The 24787-nt window shown below is 43.2% G+C and overlaps 1 protein-coding gene across 2 annotated transcripts in view; it reads right to left on the minus strand.

Moving 5' to 3' along the window:
• LOC147692331 (uncharacterized) overlaps window positions 1-24787 on the minus strand; it is a 583942-nt gene that overhangs the window by 200912 nt on the left and 358243 nt on the right. For both annotated transcript variants that reach the window (XM_086938571.1, XM_086938570.1), the window contains one exon: window positions 10707-10802. In XM_086938571.1, the coding sequence (XP_086794697.1) occupies window positions 10707-10802 (96 nt within the window). The remainder of the gene's footprint in view (window positions 1-10706; window positions 10803-24787) is intronic.

The raw sequence follows: 24787 nt of genomic DNA on the forward strand, positions 1-24787 counted from the left end.
GGTTCACGTGTGATGAGATTTGCGGAAAAAGTCACTTAGGGTTTGGTTCTCAAAGGTAAAGTTTTAGTAAGCTTCCAAATGTTCCTTATTCACAAACTGCGTGCGGAGGTTTACGACTCTTCACTTTCTATATATGTTATGCAGAGTTCTCTGCCCTGGAGACCCGGCAGCAGGGGGCGGAGAACTCGGCACACATAAGAATAGGCAAAATGTACTACAAAGTGTAATCTGAAAACCAGGCCCATAGGTATTTTAGCAAAAGAGTCATTAAAAACTGTTGTATGACTGATATATCCAACCAGTTAAATTGCATAAATCATACTCAAAAGTCAGCTCTAGGTGTTGAACATTGTGGGAATGGGGGCAGATTAACTCCACATAGGGTTGTAATGTCCAAAGACACAGCCATTTTCGACATAAGTATTGAACAGCACTTGGTCTATATTACCCCAGGGGATCTGTCAAATGCTCCATTTGGGTTTATTCCACGAGAACAGCAATATAAATCTAGAACAGACAAGTTCCAGGTGTGGAACTGCTTGGTAGCAACAAAAACGACTATAGTAGCCACGTGGAAAAATAAGTATCTACCTGATGTCACCCAATGACATACGCATCTTTGACATATCATGGCAATGGAAATAATTTCATACAACATGTCTGACAATCCTAAAGACAGTGAGGCCCAAAATGAACCATTGGTCAATTAATGATCAGAGGGATCCCCATGTAAGAGCCTATTAGCCAAGACTTAAAGCACTCTTTCTCTTTTTGCTACGAGCGAGTACTGTCTAGCATATGTTATAAGATAAGAAGATCATAGGCAAGACGATTAACTAAGAGGCCCCCCTGGTTGAAACCTTGTTTACTGACAATACTTTTGGCCAAGCAGATCCAAACATTGTGATTTTTATTTTGGGTCTGTATACTGTAATTCTTCCTTAAGGTGGGGAGAAAGGAATGAAGGGTGGGATGGGATAGTTGGGATTATAACATACATAGTTTTTTTTAGGTCTCGCCTGACCCAGAGCATGCGCTGATCTGGCGAGACTTTTATTAAGGGCTTCAAAAAATGCTACCATGGCCGGCCTACAACTTGCTGCATGTGCGCGGGCGCGCACTTAAGAGCAGAGGTACCATATGGCTTTCCTCCTCATGCTCATTAAGTGCATCGCTCGCCGCACTTGATCGCATTCACTTTCGCTGTCGCTTTGATGTTCGTGTTGCTGTGTCTCATCGCGTGCTCCAGACCCAGCCTCGCTCTCTCTCAACGTGTGCTTCTGGGCCTTTTCGCATCATTACTATGTCTCACTTTGGTTTCTCTGTCCCAATCCCCAGGACCCATATTGCTTGACACGCTGTGTGCTTCTGTGCTCCCTCCCCCACCTGAATCTCAGTGATGCTGTCTCACCGTGTGCTTCTCTGCCCCTCTCATGTTGTTTCTGTCCCCTGTGTTGCTTTCACCACTGTATGCATTTTGCTCTGGTTTAACGTTTCCTTCTGTGCTCTCCCTGAGTTGTGTTGTCTCACTATGTGTTTCTCTGCTTCTCCTGTGTTCCTTTTGTCCTCCATATTGTTTCCCCCAGCCTCTGTACACCCTTTTGATTCCCCATCCACCTGCTGGCCCCGTTTTTCTTCTGTGCGTCTTCAACTCTGGTCACTAACTAAAAATAGGAAGAAAAAAAACACCTGCATTATTTTGTAGGTGCGCACATGCATGGAGCTTGCGCCTGAAAAACGATGAGCCCGTCTGCACGAAAGGCTTTTTGTTTAAATTCTTTGGCCATGCTGCACACCATCAAGGATGCTATGCAGGAGGACTAAAATACATTGGAAAAGCCATTAGGCCCAAAAGCATGACTAATTGGCTTTGCCAGTGTTTGTTTGTATTCCACTGGTCTAACATGGCCCTAAGTCTTGTTGGAGAGATTTAAAAAAGCCAAAATTGCTTCCCCTGGTGAATGCATTTGCTGTGCGCATGTGTGACAGCTCTTGCAAGCACACAACTCCCCCCCTTGGAATGTAACCATTAAAAAATGGCCTCATTGTGCTTGTATGTGTGCGTATGCTTCCGATGCCAAGGCAATGCCTCCATTATAGCTCCGGTCACTAATGTGGCGTTTACAGTTCTAACATGGCCATTTTAGAACGGTAAAATAAAAAAACATTGGCAATGGGCTTCATGACGCTAGGGTACAAAGGATGCAGATTACTCTGAGCTCTCCCACTATCCTAAACGCTAAAGAGAACTTCAGTCTATAGATTAAACACAGCGTCTTCTTCTCGTGCAACTAACTTTAAGCAGCACGTGCCACGCAATGTTGACCACACTGCACCCCTCTGCTAGATCCATCCAAAGGGGCGGGGCTTTGATTAGCCGCCTCTTTACAAGGCATCTCGGATCTCAGTAACATTAAGCGGTAGGATGGTATGAGGAGTGCAACGGTATTTAGAGTTTAAAAAGTTGTATTTATCATTCAAATATTTTGATAGGATAACAATGGGATATATATAAAGAATCTGCCCCATGACTGAAACATCATATAGAGACAGAAAGACTTAACTTTCAAAGGAAGAGGACAAGAAGGGAAGAAAAATAAGGGAAAATAAATGATAAGCATACCATGAATAAGGAAAATATACTCCTCGCAAATTGTAATGACCTAGATACAGTATGATAAAATAATCCAATAACAACATAATAAAAAGGCAACAATATATTGAAACAAGCATTGGCATAGCTAATAGGTCTCGCTTTTGGGACCTTATAAATATTTAGTTATGCAGCACAATATCCTTGGTGCAACAACATTAACTGTTGCATGTTAAAACACTTATAAGGCCCCAAAGGCGAGACCTATTGGCTATGCCAATGCTTGTAATACTTTGCACATTGAAACAATGTTATATCATGGGAACTCCCATGCTGTAACAAACAACCACTGCAATGATAAATCTGTACTCTCCCATGTGGTTACGGATACTTCAAATGCAATACAATTATTTTGTTAAAAAAAAAACAAATTTCAACAGTAAAGCCATACGTATACAGTATGAACAGGAGTCACACAATGCATCCTGAAGCTGCTGTTATGCAGAGAACTATAGATAGAAAAAAACATGTGCTGCACACGTAAACTGACATCACAGAGATGAAACAGGACCGAAGCATGGGAAACCACAAGCTGCACAAGAAGGTAAATCTTATGCTTGGTAGACTACCATTTTAAATTGACTTGCTGTGTCGAAAAGTTCGGATACAGCTTGCAGACAAAATGTGGCGCAAGTTAGTAAAAGAAGCATTGGCATAGCCAATAGGTCTTGCTTTTGGGACCTTCTAAGTATTTAGTTATACAGCACAATATCCTTAGTGCAACCACATCATCTGTTGCATTGCTAAACACTTATAAGGTCCCAAAGGCGAGACCTATTGGCTATGCCAATGCTTGGTGTGGTTGTGTGTGTGGGTGTGGTTGTGTGTGTGTGTGTGTGTGTGTGGGGGGGGGGGGGTTGTGTGTGTGGGTGTGGTTGTGTGTGTGGTTGTGTGTGGTTGTATGTGTGGTTTTGTGTGTGTGTGGTTGTGTGTGTGTGGTTGTGTGTGTGTGGTTGTGTGTGTATGGTTGCGTGTGTGGTTGCGTGTGTGGTTGTGGATGTGTGGTTGCGTGTGTGGTTGTGGATGTGTGGTTGGGTATGGATGTGTGGTTGGGTGTGGATGGGTGTGGTTGGGTGTGGTAGTGTGTGTGTGGCTGTGTGTGTGGTTGTGTATGTGGTTGTGTGTGTGTGTGTATGTGGTTGTGTGTGTGTGTGTGTGGTTGTATGAGTGTTTTTGTGAGTGGTTGTGCGTGTGTGGTTGTGCGTGTGTGGTTGTGCGTGTGTGTGGATCCGTGTGTGTGTGTGGTTGTGTGTGTGTGGCTGTGTGTGGTTGTGTGTGTGGTTTTGTGCTTGGTTGTAAGTGTGTGAGAAAGCGCCATCTTTCTTGCATTGGTATGCCCCCACTTTTTTCTGAACTGCTGATGTGCTTTGACTGAATGTGCCCTGGGCTCCTGCCAACGAGGTACCCAGGGCCTGTGTTCCTTCCCTAAACTGTGTTGAAACTAAAACCCAATTGGCATCTCTGGCCACCTGTCAGCCCCTAGTAAATGGTACCCTAGGTACAAAGGGCATGGTGACCAGAGAAGACCCCTAAGTGCTGCAGCACTTATTGTGCCACCCTTAGGGGCCCTATACTCTGGCACCCACACACTGCCTTTGCAGGCTGAGTGCCTAAGTACAGAACTAAACAAAGAGTCGACATGGTCGACATGGCACACATCCCTGCGTGCCATGCCCACAAACCCACTGCCCTAGCCCCCTCTGGCTGGGTGCCCTATGCCAGTGGTGTGGGCACAGGTGCATGCGCCCTGTGCCCCTACAGTACCTAGGGACATTCCTGGGCACTGCAAGTGCAGTGATACCATTAAGAGTATATGGTGCTGGGAGGTCGACATTACGAACGCCACAACACCATAATGGCTACACTGAAGACTGACAAGTTTGGTATCAAACTTCTCAGCACATTAAATCCACACTGATGCCAGTGTGGGATTTAATGAAAAATGCACCACAAAGGGCATCTTAGAGATGCCCCCTGAAACCTAACCACAATCCACGTCTGGACTGAGAGGCTGCCTAGCCTGCCACACATCAGCCATGTTGCTGGACCCCTGGCTGGTGAGCCCCCCGCTCTCCTGGGCCTGCAACAATGCACATCCTGGGCGAGGTGCTAGGTCTCCTCCCCCAGGATGGGCAGGGGGAACCTTCAAAGGCCTGCCACCTCTGTGAGCCTCTCCAGACCATTTACTGTACCCAGCAACTGGCCCCCACCAGTCCTGACCCCCACTCTGGCGGAAAGACTGGCGGGAAAAACTACATCAGGAAGGGGGGGTGCCAGCCTGTGCCAAACCCACCCCTCAGGTGGGAGGGACTAGGTGAAGCACGACCCCGGGCTCCGGCCATCTTGAAGATGGGGAGCCCTGCCCAATCACAGCTAGGCTCCTTCCCCCCTCCCACAGGAGAGGAGCAGGCTAGGGGGTGTACCCACCTCAGGACAGGGACCTATTAGTCCCTGCCCTTGCCCTACCTGTAACGCCCCTAAATTCAGTATTTAGGGGCTCCTTTAACCTTCATTCCTCAGATCCCAATACGAAAAGAAGAAGACCCGCCGTGCAGCTGCTAACAACTGACTTGGCCCCAGCCCTACCGGCCTGTAGATCCTGAAAACCTGCTCCTGCCTAATCCCGGCGACTCCTGCGGACAGCAACCTTGGGGCACCCAGAGGACCTGCCTGCCTTGACCCTCCTAAAGACTGGGACTCCCATCAGCAGAGGCTCTACTGCAACAACAACCCTGGTGCCAGCCAGGAAGCTCCGGACCAGCCCACTCTGCACCCACCGAGCCTGGCCCGTTCCCGAGTGATCCAAGATGACGAGGACGTCCGCCCGTCGACTGGGACCCAAAGTCCTGTGCCCAAAGACCCTCCTCAACGAACCAGACGACGCCTGCAGAGTCAGAACCAGGGGCCACTCCAACGGCGACCAGGTGAGGGTAAGCTTTCCCGACACCTAAAGACACCCCTGCACCCAGCGCCCTACAGCCCCCTGTGCTTTCCTTTGGGGTACCTACCTGTGCTCCAAGGTCCCAACTTACCTCTCGAAGTGGTGGTCGCCCCTGAAGAGTCTCCATCCCCGAGCCTGCAGCCTTTGTTCATTTGTTACCTTTCCCATTGACTAACATTGACCGCCCGACGTCTCAAAAGCACCCTGCACCAAGCCACCCGAGTGCGCCTGGCCGTGTAACCTTTGCCCTATCCTTCTTCCCCATTTGCCCTGAGCAAGTGACCAGGAGCCCAGCTCCCACAGCCGCGTGGCCTGCTAGCAAGCAGCCATCAACCAGAGGCCCCCTGCCCCTCATTGGATAACGTTGGGCCTAACTACCTCTGCACCCGGCCGCCCCTGTGCCGCTGAGGGTGAACCAACTGTACCTACCTGACCCTGGGGGACCCCTGAGTCTATGCCCAGGAACCCTAACTTCACCAGTCGAGTACTCACCTGGAAACCGGTAACTCACTTACCTGCCATTGGATAACATTGACTGGTTTGACTTGAAAAATCTTTTAAGTGTGAAGTTTTGGAAACTTAAAATATTCATATAAAATCAACCGAATTCCGAAGTACTCACCTGTAATCAGGAGAGAAGTCAGTACTGTACCTTGTAGCCCAGTACCGAATCACAAAAGTAATCCTTACCGGGTTTACTAGTAACCTGTATTTTCTCCATAGGAATCCACTGTCTGCTTTTCTATAAAATTTCTTCTAAGTGTCTACTTTTGAAAACTTGAAATATTCTTTCAAAATCATACGAAATACTGAAACTTAATTACTTACCTGTTTTAAGTTGAGACCCCAGTGCTGGACCTAGGAGCCCAGTACTGGATTACAAAAGTAACAAGATCGTACTTTACCTGCAACCTGAATTTTCTCCCATTGGATAACATTGCCATATTTTCATTGAAAAGTTTTAAAGTGTGAACTTTTAAATTAGCTTTATATTCCTGAAAAATCACTGCAATAACTAAAAAGCTTTTACTAAATTGTTTTCGGCTTAGAACTCAGGACTGAATCTAGGATCCAGTCCTGGAACTACCAAAGTAATCTACAAAGTAATCCACTGTACTTATATGAGGAAAAGCCATTGAGCTCAATGCTAAAGTGTGTTTAGAATTGTGTTGCCTACTGCAACCCCTGTACCTATTGTGTTTACAAAGTTTATTGCCTTTCTGCAAAGTACTTATCTGAGACCCTCATATTGAGAAAAGTATATTTTGATATCTGTTAGTTCTATAGAATAAAAGAACTATATCTTTGCAATAAAATATTTGCCCTTGAGTTCAGTCTTTGAGTGTGTGAAACCTTTTGCTGACTGAGTGTGTACAACAAATGCTTTACACTGTCTTCTGGTACTGCCTTACTGCTCGACAAAGCTACCACTTTAGATAGTAAGGTCACACCTGGCTTTAACCTCTGTTATACCTCTGGGGTTTGTGGACTCTATACACACTGTACCTTATTATGGTCCAGTATATATAGAGCCACTTTTTCACAGTGTGTGGGTATGGTTGTGGTTGTGGTTGTGTGTGTGTGTGTGTGTGTGTGTGTGGTTGTGTGTGGATGTGTGGTTGTGTGTGGTTGTGTGTGGATGTGTGGTTGTGTGTGGTTGTGCGTGTATGGTGTGTGTGTGTGTGTTGTGGTTGTGTGTGGTTGTGTGTGGTTGTGTGTGTGTGTGTGGTTGTGTGTGGGTGTGTGGTTGTGTGTGTGGTTGTGTGTGTGGTTGTGGGTGTGGTTGTGTGTGTGGTTGTGTGTGGGGATGTGGGTGTGGTTGTGGGTGTGGTTGTGTGTGTGTGGTTGTGGGTGTGTGTGGTTGTGAGTGTGTGTGGTTGTGAGTGTGTGTGGTTGTGGGTGTATGTGGTTGTGGGTGTATGTGGTTGTGTGTGTATGTGGTTGTGTGTGGTTGGTTGTGTGGTTGGTTGTGTGTGTGGTTGGTTGTGTGTGTGGTTGGTTGTGTGTGTGGTTGGTTGTGTGTGTGGTTGGTTGTGTGTCATGTGTGGTTGGTTGTGTGTCATGTGTGTGGTTGTGTGTGGTTGTGTGTGGTTGTATGTGTGGTTGTGTGTGGTTGTATGTGTGGTTGTGTGTGTGTGGTTGTGTGTGTGTGGTTGTGGGTGTGTGTGTGTGGTTGTGGGTGTGGGTGTGTGTGTGTGTGTGGGTGTGTGTGTGTGTGTGGGTGTGTGTGTGTGTGGGTGTGTGTGTGTGTGGGTGTGGTTGTGTGTGTGTGTGTGGTTGTGTGTGTGTGTGTGGTTGTGTGTGTGTGGTTATGTGTGTGTGTGGTTGTGTCTGGTTATGTGTGTGTGGCTGTGTGTGTGTGGGTGTGTGTGGTTGTGTGTGTGCGTGGTTGTGTGTGTGTGTGGTTGAATGTGGTTGAATGTGTGTGGTTGAATGTGTGTGGTTGTGTGTGTGACTGTGTGCGGTTGTGTGTGCGGTGTTGTGTGTGGTTGTGTGTGTCTGGTTGTGCGTGTGGTTGTGTGTGGGGTCTTGTGTGAGTGTGTGTGTGGGGTCTTGTGTGAGTGTGTGGGGGGGGTCTTGTGTGTGTGTGTGTGGGGTTGTGTGGTTGTTGTGTGTGTGGTTGTGTGTGTGGTTGTGTGTGTGTGGTTATGTGTGTGTGGTTATGTGTGTGGTTGTATGTGTGTGGTTGTATGTGTGTGGTTGTATGTGTGTGGTTGTATGTGTGTGGTTGTATGTGTGTGGTTGTATGTGTGTGGTTGTATGTGTGTGGTTATGTGTGTGGTTGTATGTGTGTGCTTGTGTGTGTGCTTGTGTGTGTGCTTGTGTGTGTGGCTGCGTGTGTGGCTGCGTGTGTGGCTGTGTAAGTGGTTGTGTGTGTGGGTGTGTGGTTGTGTGTGTGGTTGTGTGTGTGGTTGTGTGTGTGTGTGTTTGGTTGTGTGTGTGTGTTGTGTGGTTGTGGTTGTGTGTGTGTGTTGTGTGGTTGTGTGTGTGTTGTGTGGTTGTGTGTGTGTGTTGTGTGGTTGTGTGTGTGTGTGTGTTTGTGTGCGTGGTTGTGTGTGTGGGGTTGTGTGTGTGGGGTTGTGTGTGTGGGGTTGTGTGTGTGTGGGGTTGTGTGTGTGTTTTTGGTTGTGTGTGTGTTTTTGGTTGTGTGTGTCTGTGGTTATGTGTGTGGTTGGGTGTGTGGTTGGGTGTGTGTTTGTGTGTGGTTGTGTGTGTGCGGTTGTGTGTGTGGTTGTGGTTGTGTGTCTGGGTTTGTATGTGTAGTTGTGTGTGTGTGTGGCTGTGGGTGTGATTGTGTGTGTGTGGTGTGTATGTGTGGTTGTGTGTGTGGTTGAGTGTGTGGTTGAGTGTGTGGGTGAGTGTGTGGGTGAGTGTGTGGTTGTATGTGTGGTTGTGTGTGACAGTAATAATAAAAGCATCTCAAAATAAAGGAACACAAACATCGAGTTTGTGGAAAGAGAAAGCACGTTGTATGTCAAACGGGCAGCAGCAAAGCATTAACAGGACATGTTCTTTGATGTCTGATGTTCTTTGAACGAGAACATCAAAGGGGCGCTACGAAAGTGATCGCTGGCGAATGTGAAAGTGATCGCGGGCGCTTAATGAGCATGACTAGGTTTGCCATATGGCGCCTCCTCTCCTAAGCGCGCGCCCGCGCACATGCACTCCAAGTTGTAGCCGGCGGTAGCATTTTTAAAAGCCCTTCTTACTTAAGGTCTGGCCAGACCAGCGCAAGCGCTGGGTCATGCGAGACCTAAAAAAGCGCACTGCGCACAGAGTAGAGCATCTGTATCAACCTGGAGTAATCGTGTATCAAAGTAATAAGCTTCACACCATAAAAAAGGAAAAAAATGTTTTACCGGAGTGCCTTTAGTGGATTTAAAAAGACAAGCAGAGAGCAAGCAGCATTAAGGCATGTGCTGTAGGGTCAAGGGAAACCAGTAGGCCTAATGTTGTTTACAGGAACTGTATTGCATATACAATTAACAGACAAAGAAGTATTAGTTTAGGTACAGAAAACATGAAACTAAACAAAGACTCCAGGTTAGACGGCGGGCGGGGCATATTGGGGGGAGGGTGCGACTGGTATCGGGTCACACCTTGATCCTACAAGTAGGAAAATATTAATTGAAACTGGTACGGCTGGAATGGGGGGGGGGGGGGGGGAGTATAATGTTGGGGTGTTTTGTTTGCTATCTTGTTGCGACGAGAACTAGGTGCAGGGTTTTTGAAAACTAAGGTTGTATTCTCCAATTAGGAATAGTATTGAAGTCTTAGTTAATTATTTCTTAATAAAACTTTTTTGATGCCTTTTGAAATTATTTATACATATGAAAGGTAACCTGTCTGAACCTTTAGACATGTTATTGCAAAAAGTTACCTATCTGTTGCACTCTGTTCACTGCTTGTAGTATTTCAATCACATGCTCTCCAAATTCCTACCATCATATCTACAGTATGGCATGTAGGCATAAGGTCCCCTACCTCCTCTCATGAGATCCTGATAAAAAAAACATTATTGATGCAGAAACCCAAACTCAGCGAACCCAACAATCCAAGGTGAAATTACATCTGCAACATACTACTTACACACTTCCCTCGATAAATGCAGTACATTACTTGGTGCTTGCACCTTGACTTACTCCAACTACTTTACTTACTAAGAATTTTTTTTTCCTATTCATACTAATAATCCGAAGACAATGCCACTTTCTCATGTTTGCCCTGCACCTCTGCATGATGAGGGAGAAGGTGTAGTAGTCAATACAAATATCTTGTTTCAAACCTCAGAACAAAGTATGACTTGTTTAGCAAAGGTAAAAAACTAAGATCAAGACAGCAGTAACAGCCATTACATTAAATATAAGGTGTGGGATATGACACTTAATCTATTTACAAGTGAAAATAACACTATATTACTCAGCTCCTCGCATACAGCATTACAGCAGCTTCCTTGAAAAAAACACCACTATTCTATTGCTATTTTGTGGGCAACAATGTGAAGCAGTTCTGTCCTCTTGCATGAAACTGATCAGTTTATCTCCCTATTTTTGTATTATGTTAACATTTCATCCAGCACATTCTACCTGAAGATCAATACTTTCTACTCACCTGTCACTCTTTTCTGAAGCAAGGGTACATCAGTGGGCTCAGCTTCCTCCTCTTCTTTCACACTCAGTGAATACACAGATGTTATAATAGGATCACCTAAAAACAATAGCCTACAATCAGACAATTTCACTGAAAATCATCTTAAGTAACACTGAAGTAGCCAGCGAAGCGAAAATGCGATTCACATTGTAGCCAGAGATACCAGTTTCAATAATGTCAACAATGTAATAGTCTTGATAAGAGTAAGGAAGCCAATATGATGAAGAAAAGATGGCGTTCCTGTACCCGCAACAATCTTCAGTCCACAGCTGCGGAGAGGCACTCCTGACACATTATGTTGATTTGTCTTACCAGGAACCAATATTTCAGCCTTCTTCCCTCCAAATCAGGAACTCCTTCATTCTGTGCTCCATCTTTACTTACCAAGAACCAATTGCCTTATTTTCTTCAGCTCAAACACAAACCATGGCTGAACCCCTTAGTCGACTCCTGTCCAGAACCAATCTTGGAATACCCTTCACTCACTTTCTGCACTTAAAAGTCAGCTAAAAAGCATTCTGATCTCTCTTTACTTCTGGTCTTCAAGTAATATTGGCAAGTATTTGATTGTGTTGGACTACACCCTGGAAGCTCTACAGGTCTGAAGGTGATCGCTGCAAAGCCTGCAAGTTCTGGTAAACTACCAGTTTTTGTTGCCAGCATTAACACAGCATGTTGTCTTGTAATATTCTTAAGAACTGAGGAAAAAGGATAAACATAAAAGCTGCTTCTCTTATATCAATTTGCCAGTCTCTGTTAACTCGGAGGCAGTTTCTTGTTAAGCGATATTTTACCTATGGGAAATACCTGAAGCATTTTCTTTCCAAAAAGAGATTATAAACCTATTACTCTAATAGTAAATTTTGATTAAAAAAAAAACACAAAGTAAATCATAAATGTATCAATGTGACCTTTAACCCACTGACAGAGGAAACCACTTATTAACATTAAGGGAACATCCTTTAACCCCTTTGGTACGGGTGTTGGCCAATGACCAACACCCACACGAGCACGTCTGTCGGACCTTGGCAGACACGGAGGATGGCATGGCTGATAAGCGGTGAAACCCCGAAACAGGTCTAGGTGGTCTGTTTCAGGTCCAGGGAGGGCCGGGCAGTTCAGGCTGGGCTGTTCCTATAGGGAGCAGGATCGAGACTGATTTGCATATGGCTGGGTTCAAACTGGAACAGCAGGGGGAGCTAAAAAAACGATAGATTTAGGCCCAGATCTCTGTACTGGGGTGAATGAATGACATTGTTCTGCCTTCTGTCCAACAATTGTTGTTTTTGCATAAAAGGATACTACGGTGCTTGCACCATAGGATTCCTATTTTATTTTCGGGCGAAAGGTGGGGGTGACACGGAGTCGCTTCCATGTCAACCCCCCCCCCCACCTACGACATCAGAGCTCCGCAGGTTGCGCTGATGTCACAAATTGCCCACAGGCAGCAGTGGAGACAAGAGGTGAGTTCTTGCACTGCCGTCCCGGGGGTTTTTGGGGGTCTGCAATGCTTCCCGAAGTTTCAGGGAGGCCTTTTTGGGAAGAGGGGATGCTCCACTTTCCAACAAAGCTTTCCTGAAATGATTTCCAGGCTGTGGATCAAAGATGCGCCAAATTCACAGCCATGAAAACCACTAGTCACCAGGTACCTGTTTGAGGAGGTTGACCCTCGTGACAAACAGGCAAACATTTTTTCTGAAAAAAAGTGTTTTTTCCGCTGGTCATGATCATACCCCCAAGGGAATTTGAAAAGAAAAAGAAAAATAATAAAAAATTATCTATCAGGGAGAGTCAAACCTCCTGGCATAAGGGTCGACCTCCTGTGGGCCCCAATGTTTTTGGGCAGTTTTTCAGGGGTGGGGCGAACATCACTCCCATGGGAAACCACACATTTCCTACTATAAAAAAATGAAATGTAGTCAGGGAGTGGGCCATCAGCACATGGATTGACATTTCTTAGGAGCTTTGGACCTGTGTGAGGTACTCTGTTTAATAAATCTGCATATTATAAGAAATGATAGATAATATGGAATTTTGGATATATATATATATATATATATATGTATATATATTCACTGAAAAAAACATAGGTTATAGACCATATATAGTTAGGAATTCGCATTTACAAAACCTTATTTTACTCACACAAAACCATTGAAATTCCATATATAGTTAGTTGCACTAACTATATATCGCGCACCCGCAATCCACTGCTGATGATGTCACATATTACATCATTCATGACATGGTCAGTGACATCACTGATGACATCACTGATGACATCTCAAATGACATCACTGATGACATCACTGATGACATCTCATTTGACATTACTGATCACATCACTGATGATATCATTCATGTGATAATACGATGAACCTCTTCAGACTCTAATATAACCTTAGATACAATCAGTGTAAACAGACACTCACAGACTGTCACTCATCCATGGAGTTACTCACACACCTAGTCAGTCATGCAAAGAATCAATCACACCTCCATTTCCTCAACTATACAGTTATACAAACTTTACTTATTTAAACATATACTAACACATATTTACTCTCTTATACAATCCCTGATACAAGTTCACAATGATCCATACAGCCACTCACACATTCACTGGCTCTTATGCACAGTTATTTATATATGTCAACTCTCACATGTACTGTGTTTTACATATGTACTTACTTTGACATGTAGCACTGAGATATCCATTCACTCACCAATACACTCATGCACACAGTCAACCGCCCATACAGCTGTTTCCACATGCACTTTTGAAACCATACATCTAGTGAATCAACTGCTCACACATCTATGCACAGAGTCATACACCTCCCAGCCACCCACACACACACTCAGTCTCCCATACAAATACTTGGGCAACCAATCAATAACCCATATAGTTACTCATATAGCTACTTATCAACACATGCAACAGTTTACAGAACAACAGACATAATGATGCACACATTAAGACAGTTTAGTCACTAACCCATGCACTCAGTGAGACACATTTAATCACTCACTCATACAGTCAGTCATGCACCTACTAAATCCTTCATCCAGACACTTATACATCCACTCATTCTTCAATATGTAAGACATATTTTAACTTTACAGAAACATACAGTCACTGGATGTTGTCATCAGTGATGTCATCAGTGATGTCATTTGAGATGTCATCAGTGATGTCACTGACCATGTCATGAATGATGTAATATGTGACATCATCAGCAGTGGATTGCGGGTGCGCGATATATAGTTAGTGCAACTAACTATATATGGAATTTCAATGGTTTTGTGTGAGTAAAATAAGGTTTTGTAAATGCGAATTCCTAACTATATATGGTCTATAACCTATGGTTTATTCAGTGAATTTTCAAGCTTTTGTAAATGCTAATTCCTAACTATATATGGTCTATAACCTATGGTTTTTTCAGTGAATTTTCAAGCTTTTGTAAATGCTAATTCCTAACTATATATGGTCTATAGCCTATGGTTTTTTCAGTGAATATATATATATACATACATAAACATAAATCTTCTGTATATCTATATAAATACAAACATAAATGCATGCATACATATACTTATATGCATACAGATGCATGTTATTTACATGAAAGTTGAAAAAACACTAATAAAAGCAAAGCTAAAAAGCCACCTCATTACAAACAGAATGGCTTTAACTTAAACGAGGGCGAGATCTATTGCATTTTCAATGCTTGTTTACTTTGGTTCCATCAAGAAGGCATTCAGATGTGTCACACATTTGCCATAAATTCTGAATGTTAGCACTCTAGTTACACATTAGATCACTGTAGTAAAGCTACTGCTCGCCAGGGACGTCTGCTGCTGGTATTCAAAGTGCATGTTTCAGTCTGCATGTCAGAATTTTTTTAATGAAATAGAAGAGGATTTGAGAAGTCACTCAAAATGATCCCTAATTTTCCTTTCTGAAGCACTAATCATACTTTCTATGGCAAAATTAACCCCCTCATGTTGTTCCTTTTTAAATTGAGTGTTTTTAGACTTACCACTTCATTCCAATCAAGATGGCTTCTGGTGTGCCATACTTTTGTCATAAGTAAGACTGTTAGCGCTCTAGTTGTTCTTTAGAACACTCTGGGACATTCTGTCATTGGGCTATACTTGGGGTACATCTGGGTGATATTTGGGCTACATTTAGGCTCTTTTGTCTCTGGTGGCCATCTTGGGAGACTGTATGTCAGAATTTTTTAATGAAATTGAAGAGGGTTTGAGAAGTCACTCAAAATCTGCCCTAATTTTTCTTTCTGCAGCACTAATCATAATTCATATGGCAAAATATACCCCCTCATTTTGTTCCTTTTTAAATTAAATGTTTTAAGAGTTACCACTTTATTCCAATCAAGATGGCTTCAGGTGTGCCATACCTTTGTAATAAGTAGGACTGTTAGCGCTCTAGTTGTTCTTTAGAACACTCTGGGACATTCTGTCATTGGGCTATACGTGGGCTACATCTGGGTGATATTTGGGCTACATTTGGGCTCTTTTGTCTCTGGTGGCCATTTTGGGAGACTGCATGTCAGAATATTTTAATGAAATAGAAGAGGATTTGAAAAGTCACTCAAAATGTGCCCTAATTTTTCTTTCTGCAGCACTAATAATACCTTCTATTGCATAATATACCCCCTCATTTTGTTCCTTTTTAAATTAAATGTTTTCAGAGTTACCACTTTATTCCCATCACGATGGCTCCAGGTGTGCTATACCTTTGTAATAAGTAGGACTGTTAGCGCTCTAGTTGTTCTTTAGAACACTCTGGGACATTCTGTCATTGGGCTATACTTGGGCTACATCTGGGTGATATTTGGGCTACATTTGGGCTCTTTTGTCTCTGGTGGCCATTTTGGGAGACTGCATGTCAGAATGTTTTAATGAAATAAAAAAGGATTTGAGAAGTCACTCAAAATGTGCCCTAATTTTTCATTCTGCAGCACTAATCATACTTTCTATGGCAAAATATACCCCCTCATGTTGTTTCTTTTTAAATTAAATGTTTTAAGAGTTACCACTTTATTCCAATCAAGATGGCTTCAGGTGTGCCATACCTTTGTAATAAGTAGGACTGTTAGCGCTCTAGTTGTTCTTTAGAACACTCTAGGAGGCTGCAGTAGAACACAAAGGAATCAACTGACAGTCTCTGTCCTTGTTGGATGTACATGTTTTACTGAGAATGTCAGACTTCATTTTCACATGACTGAGAAAGATAATGTGAATTTACAGAAAATATGCTTTCAGTTTAGCTTATAGATCCCCTTCCAAACCACTGTGGGAAAATCATGAGATATTCGTTTTCTTTCAAACAATATTCATGATATCACAGCAGAAGGTTTTTTCACATGGTAAAATCACCTTAGAACCCACCACAATTCCTAAAACGAGTATGGTACCATCAACAAATGATTTATAATGTAACTAAAGTCCTAAAAACCTCTATTAACTACAATGCTTTTTAATGAGGTGCTATCATGTATATTGGTCCCAAGATGGCTGCCAACACTTCTTGGATGAAGTCCTGACAGCCAATCAGATCAGATGTGTGGTTAGGCTCCGCCCAGATATATATCTTTTTTTGAACCTAAATTACTCAAAATCCACTGGAGCACATATATTGAGACCTAGCAAAGGCACATCGGGCTAACAGTCCCTACAATTTTGCAAAGTTTCGTGCAAATCCATTCAGCCGTTCGAGCTAAAAGTGAGGCCAACCGCCCTATGGAAATTAACATGGGAAAAACGCGTTTTGGGACCCCCCTTTTTTCTCGGCCCCCCCTTGATGAAACCCCCCCAAATTGTCAGGGGCTGCTCAGAAACAAAATGTTCAATTTTCCTGAAAATTTCAGCCAATTCCGTCCACAAACGCCAAAGTTATTAGACATAGAATTTTCAAAAATCCCATAGAGAAAAAATCCTAACTATATATACCTATTGGCGACCGCCAGTAGGTAATATATATATATATATATATATATATATATATATATATATATATATATATATATATATATATATATATATATATATTCACTTAAAAAACCATAGGTTTCAGGCCTTATATAGTTAGGAATTAGCATTTAAAAAAAACGTTGAAATTGCTCCTATATAGTTAGTTGTACTAACTATATTTCGCGCACCCACAATCCACTGCTGATGATGTAACATATTACATCATTCATGACATGGTCAGTGACATGACTGATGACATCACTGATGACATCTCAAATGCCATCACTGATGACATCACTGATTACATCTCATTTGACATCACTGATGACATCATCCAGTGACTGTGCGTTTCTGTAAAGTTTAAATATGTTTTACATATTGAAGAATGAGTGGATGTATAAGTGTCTGGATGAAGGATTTAGTAGGTGCGTGACTGACTGTATGAGTGACTGATTAAATGTGCCTTACTAAAGGCATGGGTTAGTGACTAAACTGTCACTATGTGTGCATCAGTATGTCTGTTGTTATGTAAGTTGCTGCATGTGTTGATCAGTAGCTATATGAGTGGCTATATGGGTTATTGATTGGTTGCCCAAGTATTTGAATGGGAGACTGAGTGTGTGGGTGGGCTGGGAGGTGTGTGACTCTGTGCATAGATGTGTGAGCAGTTGATTCACTAGGTGTATGAGTTCAAGAGTGCATGTGGAAACAGCTATATGGGCTGTTGACTGTGTGCATGGGTGTGTTGGTGACTGAATGGATATCTCAGTGATACATGTCCAAGTAAGTACATTTGTAAAACACAGTGCATGTGAGAGTTGGCATATATAAATGACTATACATGAGAGCCAGTGAATGTGTGAGTGGCTGTATGGATCATTGTGTACTTGTATCAGTGATTGTATAAGAGAGTAAGTATGTGTTAGTATATGTTTGAATAAGTAAGGTGTGTGTATAACTGTATAGTTGAGGAAATGGAAGTGTGATTGATTCTTTGCATGACTGACTAGGTGTGTGAGTAACTCCATGGATAAGTGGCAGTGTGTGAGTGTCTGTATAGGTGTATGAGTGCATATGATAGTGTTGTATTGATGAGTGACTGTATGTATGAGTGATTCTATGGGTGTATGAGTGAATGTGTGTGTAGACCTAGGAATCAGTGAGTGTGTATGTAGTAACTGGTATTGGTGTGTCAATGGTTTCAAGAATGGTAGTCTGTATTTAACACTGGGTGTATCAAAGGTTATATTAGAGTGTGAGGAGGTGCATCGTATTATCACATGAATGATGTGATCAGTGATGTCAAATGAGATGTCATCAGTGATATCATCAGTGATGTCATCAGTGATGTCATCAGTGATGTCACTGACCATGTCATGAATGATGTAATATGTGACATCATCAGCAGTGGATTGCGGGTCCGTGAAATATAGTTAGTACAACTAACTATATAGGAGCAATTTCAATGGTTTTTTAAATGCTAATTCCTAACTATATAAGGTCTGAAACCTATGGATTTTTAAGTGAATTTGCAAGGTTTTTAAAATGCTAATTCCTAACTATATCAGGCGTGAAACCTATATTTTTTTTCAATAAATTTCAAAGGTTTTTTAAATGCTAATTCTATTAGCGGATAACGTTTATATATGTTATTATTCTTCTGGGACCACCTGAGCAGCCATCTTGTTTCTTAGGAGAAGTGAGGCACAAGAGAGCACAAAACAAGAGTGGAAAACGCGAAAAGGGGGCAGGGTTGAGAACCCCTGACCCCCTAGCCCTTCTCAGGGGGTCCCAGAAGGACCACCAAGTGCAAACATTTTTTATTATTTCTTTAAATCGCGAGGTACGCGCACGGTACGGGTACCCCACGATTGTTTTGAATTTTTCTTTTTTTTTTGCCCTTGGGGGTCCTTTTGGGACCCCCTGAGAAGGGCTAGAGGGTTGGGGGTCTCTACCCTGCCCCCTTTTCGTGTTTTCCACTCTTGTTTTGGGCTCTCTTGTGCCTCAGTTCTCCTGAAAAACAAGATGGTGGCCAACACTTCCTGGTTTGGACAGTTTGGAATGTTGACAGTCGACTGCCAGCCAATCAGAAACTCGCTCGCACACGTAAGGGTACGCACACGTACGCGTATGGTGAGCGCATATAGATATATATTTTGCTCAAATTCAATTTTCTAAACAACTACTGGAGGGATTTTCACCAAATATAGAAAAGGCACTACTGCATACCTGTCCCTACCATTTTGCCAAGTTTGGTGTAATTCCATTCAGCTGTTCGGGCTGTAGCCGTGTCTAAAGGTCCCTATGGAAATTAACATGGGGAAAACACTTTTTGGGACCCCCCTTTCGGCCCCCGCTTGACCAATCCCCCCGAAACTTTCAGGGAAGGAGCGGAGCGGAGCTGGCCAAAATTCTGGAAAATTACACACAGATTCCTCAATCGGCGCCAAAGTTATTCCCAATAGAATGTTGAGCGCATATAGATATATAATTTGCTAAAATTTAATTTTCTCAACAACTACTGGAGGGATTTTCACCAAATATAGAAAAGGCACTACTGCATACTTGTCCCTATCATTTTGTCAAGTTTGGTGTAATTCCGTTCAGCCGTTCAGGCTGTATCGTGTCTAAAGGTCCCATAGTAAATGCTGTTTGAAGAATTTCAAATTCAATTTTCTCAAAAACTACTGGAGGGATTTTCACCAAACATAGCAAAGGCACATCTGCATACCAGGCCCTACCATTTTGCCAAGTTTGGTGTAATTCCATTCAGCTGTTCGGGCTGTAGCCGTGTCTAAAGGTCCCTATGGAAATTAACATGGGGAGAACACATTTTGGGACCCCCCTTTCGGCCCCCGCTTAAAGAATCCCCCCGAAACCTTCAGGGAAGGAGTGGAGCGGAGCTGGCCAAAATTCTGGAAAATTACACACAGATTCCTTAATCGGCGCCAAAGTTATTCCCAATAGAATGTTGAGCGCATATAGATATATAATTTGCTCGAATTTAATTTTCTCAACAACTACTGGAGGGATTTTCACCAAATATAGAAAAGGCACTACTGCATACCTGTCCCTACCATGTTGCCAAGTTTGGTGTAATTCCGTTCAGCCGTTCGGGCTGTATCGTGTCTAAAGGTCCCATAGAAAATGCTATTTGAAAAATTTCAAATTCAATTTTCTCAAGAACTACTGGAGGGATTTTCACCAAACATAGCAAAGGCACATCTGCATACCAGGCCCTACCATTTTGCCAAGTTTGGTGTAATTCCATTCAGCCGTTCGGGCTGTAGCCGTGTCTAAAGGTCCCTATGGAAATTAACATGGGGAAAACACGTTTTGGGACCCCCCTTTTTTCTCGGCCCCCGCTTGACGAATCCCCTCGAAACTTTCAGGGAAGGAGCGAAGCAATTTTAAGGAAAATTACACGCAGATTCCTCAATCGGCGCCAAAGTTATTCCCCAATAGAATGTTGGGGATTTCCTATGGTAACTAGGTCCTAACTATATATACACCTACTGGCGACTGCCAGTAGGAGATATATATATATATATATATATAACCACTTGGCTCCGTTGTACAATCCTTTGGCGCTCAATCCACCGGTGCAACACTCCTCAGCAGAGCCCCGCTTTGAGAATATTTTATGCAAATCCCTTTCCTCAAGGGAATGAGTAAGCACTCACGATTCAGTCTTTCCCAAAGTGCTTTATTTCTTTTTCAAGTCTCCAACAACAAAAACACAAACCAACGCGTTTCGCAACAGCAGTTGCTTGATCACGGTCATATATATATATATATATATTACCTACTGGCTATCGCCAGTAGGTATATATAGTTAGGATTTTTTCCCTATGGGATTTCTGAAAATTCTATGTCTAATAACTTTGGCGTTTGTGGACGGAATCGGCTGAAATTTTCAGGAAAATGGCACATTTTGTTTCTGAGCAGCCCCTGGAAATTTGGTGGGGTTTCGTCAAGGGGGGGCTGAGAAAAAAGGGGGGTCCCAAAACACGTTTTTTACATTGAGTTTTCCATAGGGCGGTTGGCCTCACTTTTAGCTCGAACGGCTGAATGGATTTGCACGAAACTTGGCAAAATTGTAGGGACTGGTAGCCCGATGTGCCTTTGCTAGGTCTCAATATATGTGCTTCAGTGGATTTTGAGAAATTAACGTTTAAATCAAGATATATATCTGTAACAGCGCTCCGGGCAGCGATCCGGTCCGCTTACTTTTCGCTTATCGGAACTTTGCGCGCAGAAAGCTGATTGGCTCTCCGGTGTCTGTCAACATTCTAAACAGTCCGGAGCGGCCGCCATCTTGTCTCTCGGTAGGATCGAGAGAGAAGAAGAGGTGAAAAACGAAAGGGGAATTTAATGAAAGGGGGCAAGGTATCCCCCTCTTGACCCCCTAGGAATGTTGTTGGGGTTATTAAAGGGTCCCGTGGGGAAAAGGAAAAAAAAATGGTTTTTCACGGTAGAAGCGCTTCACGGGCCGCGAACTGGGCCGCAAACTGGTAGCGAAACGGGAATTCGCCATTTTGTGCTTCGTTAATTAAATTACTAGGTATAAGGGGGTGCGGGAGACGTATCCTAATCCCCTATGTTTCCTGAGGGTGGCTGAGGAGGCTCATATATGTTGATACATCTCTTCCAGCGGCTGTGCGTGAGCTTTTTTTTATTTTGCTGCGTGACAGTCCGGAGCGGCCGCCATCTTGTCTCTCGGTAGGATCGAGAGAGAAGAAGAGGTGAAAAACTAAGGGGGAATTTAATGAAAGGGGGCAAGGTATCCCCCTCTTGACCCCCTAGGAATGTTGTTGGGGTTATTAAAGGGTCCCGTGGGGAAAAGAAAAAAAAAATGATTTTTCACGGTAGAAGCGCTTCACGGGCCGCGAACTGGGCCGCAAACTGGTAGCGAAACGGGAATTCGCCATTTTGTGCTTCGTTAATTAAATTACTAGGTATAAGGGGGTGCGGGAGACGTATCCTAATCCCCTATGTTTCCTGAGGGTGGCTGAGGAGGCTCATATATGTTGATACATCTCTTCCAGCGGCTGCGCCATCTTGCCTTTTTTCCAATGCCACAATTTTGTCGTGCACGGCAGCCATTTTAGATGCCAGGCTGGTCCCAGGCTATCACCTACCCCTGCGGATGTAGTTTATGGCCCCAGTTGTAGAGAATTCAGACATGCCAACCCTCCTGATTCAGGCGTGTGACTACTGATTTCAGTGCTAGTCTCCCGCCTCCCGATTTCTGCAAGCAAAAACCCGGGGGCATATTACGAACAACTAGCGATAATTTTTGTCTCTAACTTGTTTAGAGACAAACATTATCGCCGCACATCGGCGATTTTTATCGCAGATAAACCTTGCTATTATCGCAGAAAAGTCAGCGATATTCATGTATTATCGAGCAAATGCTCTTAGCCATGTTATCCACCTCCCATTGGATAACATGGCTAAGAACTGCTCAGGGCAGGTGTTAGATTTTGGAGATATTCGCGCTTAGCGCGAATATCTCCAAAAGTTGGTAATAGAAGATAGCGATGTTAGGGACTGTTTCCAGTCGCTAACATCTTGGTACGCCACTTTGCATGTCATTAGTGATAAGTATCACTGACATGCAAAGCGGGGCCCAAGATGGTCGCTATCTCCTTTTAGCTGTCACTAACTGGTGTTAGCGACAGCTTGGTAATAGGGAGATAATTTTATCTCCGCTTTCATGGCTTTTAAAGCCAAAAAAGCGGAGATAAACCCCCTTGATAATATGCCCCACGATTCCTTGGGGGTTTCAGCTGACAGGGCTTGGTATTGTGTTACATGGTAATTTTTCCAGGAAACGTCAGAGGGTCGATGCAGGGGTTCTAGAAGAGGTGATAAACCATTTAAGCCTCATGAACAAGCGCATGGTCTTTTAAAGATTTGTGAAGTACTCGGGGCGGCGGTGTGTGTGTGCCCTCTTTTAGGAGCGGGCGGGGGGCACTGCCAGCAACTTGCCAGGTCAGGTAGTGTTCAACACGTGCATCACCCTTTCTCTGCCTGCTATTGCGCTCCATGCTTCGGAAAGGTGAGAAAAAGAACGTGCATTTGAGTTTGAAATGTCCGATCCTGCAGCAGCACACTTCCAAAGCCCACACATGACAATAACCCGATTCAAGGCCCCATTCACCCGTTTTTAAAAAAATAGATAACACTCCAACAAAGTAAGATTATAAAACTTTATTAACTATTAACTATAACGAACGGAACAAAAACTAAAAACATTTAAACATTTTTCAACACAAAAAGCAACAATGGTTAGAAGCTGTCTTTTGTGCGAATAGTCCCAAGGCAGCACAACGTGCAGAGTTCTGGACGGCACCCAGGTGATGTCGCCTGGGTGCCGCACTGGTTTTGGGATCCTACAATGCAGCACAGAAAAACAGCGTGGGGCGTCCCGGGTGGTGCGGGGGGAGGCCTCGTCAGTAGCGGTCTGTTGTGCGAATAAAAAGTTATTAGACATAGAATTTTCAGAAATCCCATAGGGAAAAAATCCTAACTATATATACCTACTGGCGATAAACCAATGGTCAGTGACATCACTGATGACATCACTGATGACAACATCCAGTGACTGTATGTTTCTGTAAAGTTAAAATATGTCTTACATATTGAAGAATGAGTGGATGTATAAGTGTCTGGATGAAGGATTTAGTAGGTGCATGACTGACTGTATGAGTGAGTGATTAAATGTGTCTCACTGAGTGCATGGGTTAGTGACTAAACTGTCTTAATTTGCGCATCATTATGTCTGTTGTTCTGTAAACTGTTGCATGTGTTGATAAGTAGCTATATGAGTAACTATATGGGTTATTGATTGGTTGCCCAAGTATTTGTATGGGAGACTGAGTGTGTGTGTGGGTGGCTGGGAGGTGTATGACTCTGTGCATAGATGTGTGAGCAGTTGATTCACTAGATGTATGGTTTCAAAAGTGCATGTGGAAAAAGCTGTATGGGCGGTTGACTGTGTGCATGAGTGTATTGGTGAGTGAATGGATATCTCAGTGCTACATGTCAAAGTAAGTACATATGTAAAACACAGTACATGTGAGAGTTGACATATATAAATAACTGTGCATAAGAGCCAGTGAATGTGTGAGTGGCTGTATGGATCATTGTGAACTTGTATCAGGGATTGTATAAGAGAGTAAATATGTGTTAGTATATGTTTGAATAAGTAAAGTTTGTATAACTGTATAGTTGAGGAAATGGAGGTGTGATTGATTCTTTGCATAACTGACTAGGTGTGTGAGTAACTCCATGGATGAGTGACAGTCTGTGAGTGTCTGTTTACACTGATTGTATCTAAGGTTATATTAGAGTCTGAAGAGGTTCATCGTATTATCACATGAATGATATCATCAGTGATGTCATCAGTCATGTCAAATGAGATGTCATCAGTGATGTCATCAGTGATGTCATTTGAGATGTCATCAGTCATGTCATTTGAGATGTCATTTGAGATGTCATCAGTGATGTCATCAGTGATGTCACTGACCATGTCATGAATGATGTAATATGTGACATCATCAGCAGTGGATTGCGGGTGCGCGATATATAGTTAGCGCATCTAACTATATATGGAATTTCAATGGTTTTATGCGAGTAAAATAAGGTTTTGTAAATGCTAATTCCTAACTATATATGGAGTATAACCTATGGTTTTTTCATTGAATATATATATATATATATATATATATATATATATATATATATATATATATATATATATCAAACAAAAATGTGCCAGCTGCTTGGAATGCACTCAGTAACAGGTCGGGCTCCGTTCGATTTTAAAGGGTCCTTTATTTCAGCAGGTCAGCTTGCTTCAAAGTCCATTACAAATGCCAGACGCGTTTCGAAGCTAACTTGCTTCTTGTTCACTGGCGTGGTGCAGAGTAGGCATGGTATGTGCAAAGGCAATCAGTCCTTGTTAATGCTTTTTCCGCCCCCTGGTGGGCTTGCTCTGGTTGATTGAGGAAAAGCCTTCTGGGACTTCGAGTTCCTGC

This window comes from Lissotriton vulgaris, chromosome 9 (assembly GCF_964263255.1).
Source record: "Lissotriton vulgaris chromosome 9, aLisVul1.2, whole genome shotgun sequence".
Lineage (NCBI taxonomy): Eukaryota > Metazoa > Chordata > Amphibia > Caudata > Salamandridae > Lissotriton > Lissotriton vulgaris.